Genomic DNA, 12,073 nt, shown 5'->3' with positions numbered 1-12,073 from the left:
AAGCTTTGCTGGGCAAACCACCAGCTCCCCTTCCCTCCCTGCAGACCATGTGCAGTTTGTTTCCTCCTAGCAAATGCTGGGGCTTCCCAGGCTTCATCCTTGTGCCAGAGGAAAGCAGTGCTGGGAAACTGAGGTGCATTCTGTGCCACCTGGCTCATATTCACAACAACATCCCTGAGCAGGGCAGGCAACAACTCACAGCCTCACACAGCCCACAGCAGAGAAACACATGTGCAGCCCTACACCTCCACAGCTGTCAGAGTCCTTCCAGTACTGTCCTTCCAGTAATAACCATTTTAATCTGCCAGAAATTCTCCACGCAGCTCACACTGGAGCTGGGAAGAATTTGATCTGCATAAAGTCAATCTGCACATAAGCAACAGTTTCCACATGACAGCAGGAAGCAGAGGAGCCTCCATGGCTGGCCAGCAGAAATCCCTCAGGCAGCCTCACACTGACCAAGTTCTGCAGGCACACAAAGCCCAGCTTTTGTGTCAGCCTGGTGCCCACACAAAACGGGATTCAGTGGGAATGCAACTGGGATTTCAGGGAAGAAAAAAGGAAAAAAAAAACCTAAACAACCAGCTTCAAAAATACCTCCAGAGTCCATCAGACAACACCCATCATCAGCATAAAGGTCTGCTTCCAAGAGAGCAGAACCACTCAGGCAAAGGCCTGCTTTGATCACAAACCTTTCTCAGTCCCAGCTCCAGACAGCAGCAGCTCTTCCAGCTCTTTCTGCAGCACTGCCCAAGCTTTAGGCTTTAAATACCAGCAGGAAAACTTTAATAGAACATCCAGCACATTTGAGCAAAGGACTTCCCCCCAGGTAAAACAAAGGCTTAAGCTTACACAGAGTTCAAGGGTCAGACTCTCAGCCAGGGGAAAGCAGGGCCACAGTCAGCCCTACACAGATTTACTGTAGCTGAGAATCCTAATGTGATTATCCAACATAATTATAGGGCCCTTGCTTAATGCCACTGCTGCAATATCTAGGCCATGACAAGACAGATTTATATTTACAAGCTCCACCTTCTCCTTCCAAAAAGGCAGGACATCACCATCATTAACGCTGGTGTGGCAGTCCCAGCCACAAGTGCCTGAAATAACACAACCAGGAACCTCACCCCACACACAACAGCAGCACAGCCTTTACCTCTCCTGATTTTAGGAGAGCAGGACTGGCTGTCTATTGATTGTGGCAGTTTGGGAGTGAACATCTAGTCTGTAAGCTATGATGCTCACTCACAACAGCAAACAGACACAAAATAATTACAGTCAGAGGCATTTTCACTGCATGGATGACACAGGAGAAGCATAACTGCCTGTTGTCACTTCCCTGGGGGTTTATTTCGACAGAGCTGATTTAAAACCATTCAGCTTCACTTCTTTGTATGTGCTAGGACCCCATCTCACTGCAGACCTCTAGGAGACACCTCACTCCCCACACAACCCTCCTGCAACTCCCACCCAGGCCCATGGAGCAAGACAAAAGGGGAAGCTGTAAATCACAACACAGCAGAGAAAGAAGGGGAAGGGAATTAATCTCTGCCATGCAGCAGCATTTTAAAAGCCTAGAATAATCAGTGGGCAAGATCCAGGCTGTGCATTAAACCCACACTCTTGTCAGAAGCCCCAGTCCAAGGGCAGCAGTGGTTTGACACTCTGAGAGCCCAGACACCCCAGTTCAGGGGTATTCAAGTCCCCAGTCTTTGTGACAGCGATTTCCTGGCAAACAGCAGCTCACTGGAGGCCATGAACTGTCCTGGCTGTCACAGCAGGAAGCACGTTTAGGTGTTCACGTGGGTAGATTTGCTGGGCATGTGCTGTGCTGCACAGCCCCGTGCATCCTCTCCACGACTCCCTGACAGGCAGACCTGGAGAACCAAAGCTGAGAGAGCACTGCTTCATTACTATGCAGCAAGACACGCTGCCTCCAAATAGATTACTTGGCAAGGCAGACTCGGTCCCTCTCTATTGTAACAATTTTAGTCCTTGAACTTCCACTGTAAGCCTGAAAAAAAATTAATGGGTCATGAATAACTCACGGCTTAAAAAAAAAAAATTAAAAAATAATTTGTTTAGTTATCAGTCAGCCCTTTAAAAAGCACATTTCAGCTGCTATTATTCCCAGCAGCTGCTAATAGCATCTGAGCCCTTGTTCATCTCCAAGTGAAATTAGCACTGGCATCAACATGCTGCAGAGCATGACGGGCTCTGAGTGAACACAACTGGAACTGCAAAGCCAGCAAGAAGCTGCAGCAACTGCAGGCAGCTGAAAAGCTTCTCTGGGAAGGCAAGGAACCCGTGAATCATGCTGGCAGGAGAGGAGAGAAAAAAGCAAAACCAGTCGAGCAGAGAGCAGGTTGTAGCTGGAGGTGTAGAGGAGGGAGAACGCAAGATGAAGGCCAGGGCTCAGACTGGTCCTTAACTGGACAGGCAGCAGAGGCCATGGAGAAGTCTCATGGTAACAGCACACTCTGTCTGTGAAGCAGTCATGCCAGGATCTGAGGACAGCTCACAGCAACAGACAAGTCAGGCCTTCAGGAATTTTGATTCCCAGGCACACCTGAGCACAGCAGCAGGAGAAGCACCAGCAGAACTCCACACATTCCAGGAAGAGGCCGAGCTCACAGCAGTGTATGAAGGCTTCTCTCCAACCAACTTCCTCTCCTTAAAGCCAGGAATCCAGAGTTCAGCCTCTCCAGGAATGCCAGGTAACTACAGGTTACAGGTGCCCTTGGGCCATGGAAGTGCCACCTCCCTGAGTAACAGGAAAACACAACTGAAGGACACGTCCCATTCCTCTGCAGGGCACATGCCAACCTGCCCCTGAAGACAGCAATAAACTTTTTAACTCCTGAGTACAGGCCAAGCATGGAGAGAGGTATCCCACCAGGCAGGTCTCAGGGAATTTAAACCCCCAGGTACAAAAAGTACCCATCATTCAGCATTTATCAGGAAATAATACCAGCTCTACATAAAACAGGGCTTTGGGATTTCCACACGTACACAGGTGAAGAGGGAGAGGTATGAACTACTTGTCTGTTCATTTGTCAGATGTCTCAGAACAGGAAACAGTTGCAGGGGTCCAGAACCAGGAGTCTTGTGACTGTTACTCACCAAGCCTGTAACCACTGGGATTGAATCAATAAGTGCAAATGAACATAACTAATTGTTTTATTTATTTATATCCCAACTTAAAAAACCAAATACATCCCTAAATGCATCAGTTGCACAAAAACTTTCAAAGGTACAGTGTAGGGCTTCTTACGTTAAGTTTAAAACAAAAGGTAGAAAACAACCATCTGTCCCCCTTCAAAAACAGCATTTTAATTTTCAATTTAATTTAATCCTGTCACATGTTCTGCTAAAGGCTGGGTGAGCAAGGCTGAGTTTGTGTTCTTCCTGTGGCCTCTGAACAGTATCAGATCTCCAGAAGATGCTGTGTATGGACTCTCACACCACGATCAGCTGTACCATCTCACAGCCTCTCTCTGAACACGCCTCCTAAGGCAGCAGCACACCAGTGTATTCTGGTCCCAAGCACAGTGCTGAGAATCAGCAGGCACAGGGAAGGGCCAGGAATCTCCAAGGAGCAGGGACAGGCTTTGTTCTGCATTTGCATTGTGTGACACAGGGCCCTGGTCCATGACAAAAGTTCCTGGATACTGTGGTGACATGAATATTAATGACCCTGTGATTAAAACACCAGGCAAGGAGTTATATTTGTATTTAATAGAGACTGTCCCTGCTCTCCTACACACCCTCATCAAATGGCTTCATCTTCATGGGCTTCAGCTTCTCATTTGTAAAATAATTTGATAAGTCTCCCTGCCACCATCTGGATGGGCACAGAACCACAGGTTGTGTGACACCCCACACACGGAGCCTCTGTGTTCTCCAGAGAGCAAGGACAGCTCAGCAGTTCAAACTACAACTGGTAATGGAGCATAGAAACAGAAGGATAAACTCATATATTCACATATCCAAGTACATCTGCTGACTCAAAACCCACAGTGAAAGGCCAGAAGAAAGGTTCTGACATTCAGCAGATTTGTTCTTCCCAGAAATACGTGCCCAAGGATCACAGGACAGTGTGACCTCCCTGTACTGCCCCCTCCATCCTTTGCTATTCCACATCAAGGCTCTGTGATGCATTTCTTTATTTCCTTACAAACATAACCAACAAAAGCCACAAACATAAGAACCAGCAGGATCTCATCAGTTGGGTGAAAAGGCAAGCGTGGCAGCACTTGAGCTCCTGCACAGACACAGGGGCTTTCACAGATCCTTCCAGCTCCAGAGAGCGTTTTCTTTAACAATCTCAGGGTGCTGTCCATGCCACCAGCCATCTGCCTGCCCCTGGTACTAAACCCTTCTTGCCAAAGGTCATGGAGAGAGTCATTAGAGCAGAGCCCTGGGCCAGCAGCAGACACAGATACCCCTCACGTGGCCACAGTGCAGCCACAAGGGAGGATTTCCCACTGATCAGCTCCCTCCTCCCAAGCAGCAGCTCAATGGCAGAGAAGTCTTTATAGCTGAAGACCTTCTCAAGTCAGAAGCCATTAATCCTTCAGAAGGTCACAACAGGTAACTGAAGTAACACTGAATTAGCAGGTAGGTCATGCAGAGAAGGCACATAGGTCTCCATTGCCATGCTTCTCACATCAGCACTGACTTCTTGTGCTCACTTTAAATATTTCAAATCACTTTGAAAGTCCAAATTTTGCATCACTCATAAACACCTGAATAGCAGCCCACAGACCTGGGAGAGCAGGTTACACAAACACGTGTAACACACCAAACCAAGAGCTCCTCCTGCTTGCTCTGGGGCCTTCAGGAGAGACTGATGTTCAGTGACAGCCACAGGAAGCAGGCACACGATGTCCTCATGGAGCATACTGCACATCTTTTGAGACAAGCCTGAGCTTCTTTCACTGCTGCTGTTTGTGCAGCAAGAGCACACATCAACCCTGCAAGCATCATTTCACTTACAGGAGGAGAGACAAGCCAAGATGATATCTGAACAATAGCTGGGCAATCAGAGAGCCTCAGAAGATCTTGTGCTTTGCCCTCAGTCTCGAGAACAGCTTGTCAGACTGCTCTGTAAGTTCACACAGGCACATTTTGGGGCCCCCTAACACGGGCCTATGCTCACCTAATGGAAAGGGAAACTGGTGTGTGACCAACAGTGAATGAAGATCGGCTCTACCTGTCCTCATCACAGCACCAGCCATCTTCCAGCTCAGTGGGGATGCACACGCAAATCCCTGCTCAGGGAACTCAGCTGCTGATGGCTTTTTTTATTTTTAATCTATGAGATCACCCGTCACTAGTACGTAATTTGTTTCTGCAAAATCATGAAGCAAACCAGATGCCATGAGCATCTCGTTCCAAAAATGTCTTTAATCCACTCCTGCAACACATGGCCCAGGGTCCTGGTGTCAGCAGGGGTTCTGCCACAGTGCAAATGTGAGTTTACACCCAAATCACACGTGTGCCAAGAGCACATTCACTGAAATCACAGCAAGGCAGCACTCGACAGGAAACACAGACTGCAATTAAAGCACCCAATCTGGAAGGCCAGAGATCAATTCCTGACTTGGCCACACATGCTCTGCATTGCTTCACCTCCCCGAGTTCCCAGCAGCCCTAGAAGAGGGTGGAAGGACACATCCACAGACTGTGCCAGGGCTCAGATACTCTGAGTAGTGAGAGCTCCTCACATGAGAGGAGCTGCAGCAGCTCCCCTCTGTTTCACTCTGCTGCATCACACTGTGGGCAGCTAACAATAACCTTCATTTCATTTAGTGGCAATTCCTGGCCCTCCTACAAAAGGAGAAAGTTTCCATAATGACAAAAAGCCACAAACAAGAATCACCTTGCAGTGCCTCACTTAAGCCTCTCCACATCTTTTCCTTGTGCTTGTAAATCACTGTCAGTATTGTTCCTACTCTCCAGGAGTACAGCAGCCAGTACGTGATCCAAGGAGGTTTGCTTCCAGCACGATACCACCAAAGGACATCCTGTGCTTCCCCCAGCCAAGGAAGGCAGCAGCCCATCCAGGGAAACTCACTTAGTTACCTCTTGTTATCAGAAGATAACTCCTCCATAAACCAACTTGGCTTATGCCATGTTCTCCCAGAGACTTCCTGTCTCCTTCCACATGCACAGCACAAGTAAACACCCAGCACAAGTGAAGGCAAATTGGTTGTGACTTTCCAGAGGAGCAGCACCAGCCCTGCAGCTGGCACGCTGCCTTCCCAACGGGCACAGCCTGCCCAGAACATTTACACTGGAAAAAAGTCACCTTCAAGGGAACCAGCCCCCAGTGTGCAGCACCCAGCCAGTGCTGAGCCCCTTATTAGCCATGATTAATGCAGGGGGGTAAGGCTGGAAGGAAGAAGTGCCAGATCCAGAGGGGATGCCAGCTTGTCTCCAGCACATTTGGAACTTCCCACCTGCTCTCCTCAAGCTGTTAACAAGTTCCTGCACAAAGGGGAGAAGGCTCATGCCACAATAAAAACATTATGGCAAAGTACGTGCAACCAGAGGTTAGCAACCTGTTCAACTACTAGAACACTTCTGCAAGACCCCAGCTGGAGTTAAACCACCTATTACCCACAGCCAGAATGCTAAAACTAAGCTTTCTTATCCTAACTGACAACTTCACAGCAGGACTGCTTGACACAGAAACTATTCTGGTTTAACACGGAAGGCTCCTTCCTGGGATGCTGACTGTGCTGGGCTAACAGTGCCTTTAAACCAGCTTTTAGCCACCACAGCTGATCCACAAGGAACCAACCCAGATCCCTTCTGTGACAGGCTGCACAAAGTCCACAAGCCAGGCCAGGCCAGTCTCTGGCCTACACAACTTCTTACACACTTAAATCCACTAACACCTGCTTTTCCTCCCTGATTACATCTCAGGACACAGCACACACTGTCCCAGCAAAAGCTGTGCTGCTAAAAGCACCAAAACACTTGGGATACCTCAGCATTTACCAAATCACTCCCTTGGGATTCTTCACCAGTTCCCCTGACTTCTACTCTCAGAAAAACAGACTGCCAGAACACAGAGTCAGACATCCTACCTGACAGAGCAGAGTGCAGAGTACACGTTCTGCCTCACAAGAAACATAGATAAAGCAACAGGGAAAAAAAAAAGAAAAAAAAAAAGAAAAAAATCACATGTCCCATTCCAAGAGGAGAAAGAGTTTAATTCCTAATCCAAATGTCACTAGTCAGCTGATTAGCAGCTGGCCCTTGGCTGAAGCTAGAAAGCAGTAACTCACAAAATACACTTCAAAGCAATGTCCTGAACCCAACCACACTGGAATTGGGTTGAGGATCATATAAATCTGTAAAACGTACCTCAGATGGGATTTGATTTAAAGTGAAATTATTTCCAAAGAAGCTGATGCCTGTTTTCAGTGATTGCAGGGAAAGGAGGTGCCAAGGGTGAGCAGGGGTCAGCAGAAACCCTCTGCACTGAGGGCAGCCCTAGTGCCCAGGGGACCCCCACCCCACCTGGGCATCCACAGCCTCTCCTGGCTGCTTCCTACGGGCACCAGCCTGCAGGTCTGCTAAGGAAAGTCAGGGTGAATCCCACAATGTCTCTTTTCAAAACAGAGGAAAAAATACAGCTGGCAAACGTAAGGTGATTTTGTGACTTTGCACTGGTTTGTAATATCAACCATTAAATGCTTTTAAATCAACACTAGCTACCAGCACACAGGCACATACCTGAAAAACTTCAGAGAGATTTCCAACAATTAAACCTGAATTCCTTACTTACACACTTTAAGGGGAAAAGACCTTCAAAAAAGTACAAGTGATTTTAAAAGTCATTTTTCATAGACCTGCAGAAACACAGCCTGTACCTTTTGCTAGAAGCAGAGCAAGACAAACAAAACCCTGCCCAAACACGTGCCCCATCAGTGTTTACACACCTCGGGTCAGCTCAGCACTGTCTCACAACACTGTGAGTACAGAGTCACACAAAACACAGAGGCCGTCAAAAATGGGACACTGGGGCAATCCCCAACCTGTTTTAGCTCAGAGGAGTACCCGTGCCTTGTGGTACTTTGCCACACACACACATCTCTCAAGCTCCTTAGCAAACTCCTCACTTATGGCAACATCCTTCTCAATGCTTCTGCTGCTTTGATCCCCATCAGAGGGACAGCAACCTCCCCAGAGGGCTGTGGGGCTCTGGGGTGGGTTTTTGCTGTATTGGTTTTTCCCCTACACACAGACACAAACAAACAGCAGTGTCTGACTTGGTCCAACACTGTTTTGGTTTCTTTTCAGAAAGAAAACAGCAAGACAGCAGCCTGACTCAGTCCTCACTGCAAGAGCCCCTGGGCATTCACTCCAGCTCTGTGAAACACCACTCACCCCAAAACCAGTCACAGCACCTCCCAGCCCATGCTGGGGCACTGTGGAACTTTGAGCCTGGCCCTGCAGAGCCCCAGGACCAGCAGCACTGCCTCTCACCACAGATAATCCTGTGAAAACGCTGAGGGGAACTCTTCGAGAGATTATTTGTGGTATTGTATGGATTAGAGCAGGACAGCTACAAACACCCAGCCAGGAAACACCTATTGCAACACCCTGTCTGCAAAACAACCCCACTGATTCTACCAGTATTGTAACACCCCAAACAACCCCCCAAATTCCTTTTGTATTACCCCATCTACTTCCTTCCAAAAGGAAGGGATCTTCCTCCCTGCCCAGGAAGGCAAGTATCCAGAAGAACTACTGAAGAACTACTTTTTTGGGGATGGGAGGGGTTCACCTAACCACAGCAGGTATTCTGGGGGATCTACACAAGAGCCCAGAGGCACATGGAGCCATTTGCCACCTGGCACAGGCAGTGCTGCAGCCAGGGCACACTCCTCATCAGCAGGTTTGCTCAGCAGAATTCAGGGTGGCCAGGAACAGCTCTGACAGACAGAGGCAAATCCTAACATTTCAATTCCAGAAGCTCTGGTTCAGCTCAAGTCTCCTCCACACTATTCATTATTTCATTGATTCTCTCTTCTAAGCCACTTTTACATCTCATTTTTTTTCACGTTTCACACGCTGTACCTAAACACAGGCCTCCCCACTCCCCTCTAAAGCAATGGGGATGAGAGATCCTTTCCTGCCCACACAGGATACTCCTCCTACAAAGTGCTTCCCAGGGGACTTTTCCTTTTAGCAGAAATAGCCACGAGTTGCCTTTTCAGCACTAGTGAAAAGCCACTGCAGATACAGAGAGGATTTCCAGCCGAGGTTTCAGACGTCAGGAGCACAGGGACCGGGCTGCCCACGAGCTCCCCAGGTCTGCAGCTGAGTCAGGGAGAAGAGGCTGTTTACCAGCACACTCAGCCACTGCCAGAGCTGCAGCACTTCTGACCCACACTGCTGCCCAGCTGGCCCAACCTTCCCACACAGGAAACATTTTCATGCTCCCAACAAAAGGTGACAACCTGCAAGCCAACACACCACCCTGCCCTCGGCCCCTCAGAGGCTTCACTCTGCGTGCACCAGGGTTTCAGACTGCCCACAGCAGGGACATTCCTGGGCAGCACCTCTCAGCAGAACCCCTCTGCCTCACAGGGACAGAACCAGCACGTGTTCCCCAGGTGTGCTCCCTGCCCCGAGGAGCCACGCTCCATCCCACGGGGCAGCCAGGAAACCAGGGAAAAGCTGCCACAAGCAGCAGCTCCCCAGGACCCAGTGGCAGGGAGGGGAGGCTCCTCTCTCCAGGCAATCCGTGCTCCTTCCCCGCCCCTGCTGCAGCCCAGCCCGCTGACACACGGCTCTGCTTCCCAGGGCTGGCAGCACCGAGCACAACCTGCCAGCAGATTACTCATCAGCAAAACCAGCCTCTGCCTTCCCCTGGTACCACCACGGGGCCGCCCTACATCAAACGGAGACTCTGACAGCTTCTCAAGTTTAGCTCGTGAAGGTCCTAAGCTTCCAGGGCCAAAAGGAAGTATCAGTCCAGGCAAACCTATATTGCAAATTTCAAGGAAAAAAAAAGAAAAAAAAAAAAAAAAAGCACTATAGCTGCTAGTTTAAATCCTGGTTTTGGTGCTCCTCTCAGCAGAACATACCAGAAACCAAGTCTAAAAAACAGTCACAGACCTATTTTCTTGTACACCATGGTGAATTCTTACAAATCTGAACACAGGCAGCGTACACAGAGTCCCTTTTCCATTTTAGGGCTCTTTCTGTAAAAGCTAACACAGGTCCTCCCACTCAGCTCTCTCCCAGCAGCTCCCCTCTCCTCAGCCATCAAAACAAAACACATTTAGTTTGGACTAAATTTGCCCAGGATGCTGTGGAGGAGGCACCAGGAGCAGGTGTAAGGAGGCCAACATCTCCCTGAAGGTCGAGGCTGAGGTTATCAGCCAGAGCCATTCAGGAGGCTCCTTACAGCCCCAACAAATGCAATGTAAAATGACAGCTCAAGCAGCAGAGCTGGTTACAATTAAACAAATGCCATCAGCAGCTTGCTGCACTGCGAGGCCTGCACACGTCATGAGTTCTAGAACCCCTAGGATTCATTTTTAGGTCCCTAACTGTTTTATTTGGGAGGGAAAAAATAAAAAAAAAAAGACAAGTGGGATCACCACTTCCCCTTGCAGAAACCCCACACAGATAAATCCCTCATCCCAGGTCACAGCCAGTCCTGCTCAGCCTATCTATGTACATACCACAGCTACAAGGAATTTACTCCAGTGTTTTTCATCCTCTCTGCTTGAGGTAGGAAAGGAGGGAACAACTGAAGAAAGTTTAAGAGTGAAGGACACTGCTTTCTTTATTTACAGCACCTTGTTCTGCACCAAAAAAGCTGACAATTTTTTTGTTTCTTTTGGCTTTTTTAACTCCCAGTTTAGGAGGAGTGGGAAGCAATTAACTTCTGAAAACCCCCCAATTTCTAAAGCAATCAGAAAAAGCGCCGAATCCAGCAACCCCGCACTGGATTTACAGATGGGAAGACCAAACACGTCGGACACCGCCGGACTGCAATTCTCTCAAGGACAATGAAATAGTCAAGAATGCGGGGGTCAGGGCTGGGTGCCCGGGACAGCTCAAGGCCTCCCTTTCACCTCGGGGAGGGAACGGGAAAAGCGGCACACGGCGAGCGCTGGAAAAGGCACCGGGATCTTACCTTCCGCCAGCACCTCGTCCACAGTGACCTGGTGCCGGCCGATGCTGAAGACGCGGCCGATGTAGCCGCTGCCCGGGCCGCTGCTGCCGCCGCCGCCGCCGCTGGTGCCCGAGCCGGGCCCGGAGCCGCCCTGCTCCCGGCGAGAGTCGAAGAACTTCTTCATGTCTCAGGAGGCGGCGGCCGCGGGCGCTGGGGGCGATGCCGCTGTCAGCTCCCGAGCCGCTCCTGGCTCCCGCCGCGGCCGCTGAGGGGGGCCCGGGGCCCGCTGGCCTGGCGCTGCTCGGGGGGACTCACACCTGCAAAAGCACAGCGGATAACGGCGCTGCGGCGTTACCCCGCGGCCCCTCGGCGAGCCCCGGCCCGCAGGGCCCCTGCCCGCTACCTGGCAGAGCGCAGCCGGGGCCTCCATGCACCCCGCGGGCCCGGCGTGCGCAGCCCCACCGAGTCACGGCGGGGGCCGGCTGCCGGCAGGGCCCGGGGCCCGCATCGCTGCCTGGCGGCGTCACCGGCGGCCACCGAGCCCGTCAGGGACAGGGACAGGGACCAACCCCGCCGCCGCCCCCCGCCGGCCCCATCCGACCAGGAAACGGGCCGTCACAGGAAGTCCCGGCTGCCGTCAGGAGCGCCGCCCCCGCGCCTCCGCCAGCCGCAGGGCCGTGCCCCGCCGCCCGGGGAGCCTCGTCCCGGGCCGTCCCGCCCCGTCCCGGGATGCGGCGTGCCAGAATAGCGGCCCGCAGCCCTCGGAGCAGCCCGTGCCCCGCGATGAGGCGATGGGGGAGCGGGGCCTGGGCGGATGGCGGCGGGGCGCGCGGCACGCTGGGGGCGGTAGTTCCCCGCGGGCAGCGGAGGGGGGGCCCGGGGCCGAGGGGACTACAAGTCCCGGCATGCCGCGCGGCCCGGCCC

At 51.1% G+C, this 12,073-nt stretch overlaps 1 protein-coding gene across 1 annotated transcript in view; it reads right to left on the bottom strand.

The window, feature by feature from the left end:
- Nucleotides 1-11,427, bottom strand: part of AAK1 (AP2 associated kinase 1) — a 64,469-nt gene extending 53,042 nt beyond the window's left edge. The window contains exon 1 of the mRNA XM_066337211.1: nucleotides 11,171-11,427. Coding sequence (XP_066193308.1) covers nucleotides 11,171-11,333 — 163 coding nt within the window. The 5' untranslated portion in view covers nucleotides 11,334-11,427. The remainder of the gene's footprint in view (nucleotides 1-11,170) is intronic.
- Nucleotides 11,428-12,073: the final 646 nt, after the last annotated feature.

The sequence above is a fragment of the Sylvia atricapilla genome, chromosome 28 (assembly GCF_009819655.1).
Source record: "Sylvia atricapilla isolate bSylAtr1 chromosome 28, bSylAtr1.pri, whole genome shotgun sequence".
NCBI lineage: Eukaryota > Metazoa > Chordata > Aves > Passeriformes > Sylviidae > Sylvia > Sylvia atricapilla.
The sequence above is the reverse complement of the archived record's forward strand: the minus strand, read 5'-3'. Positions and strand labels throughout refer to the sequence as shown.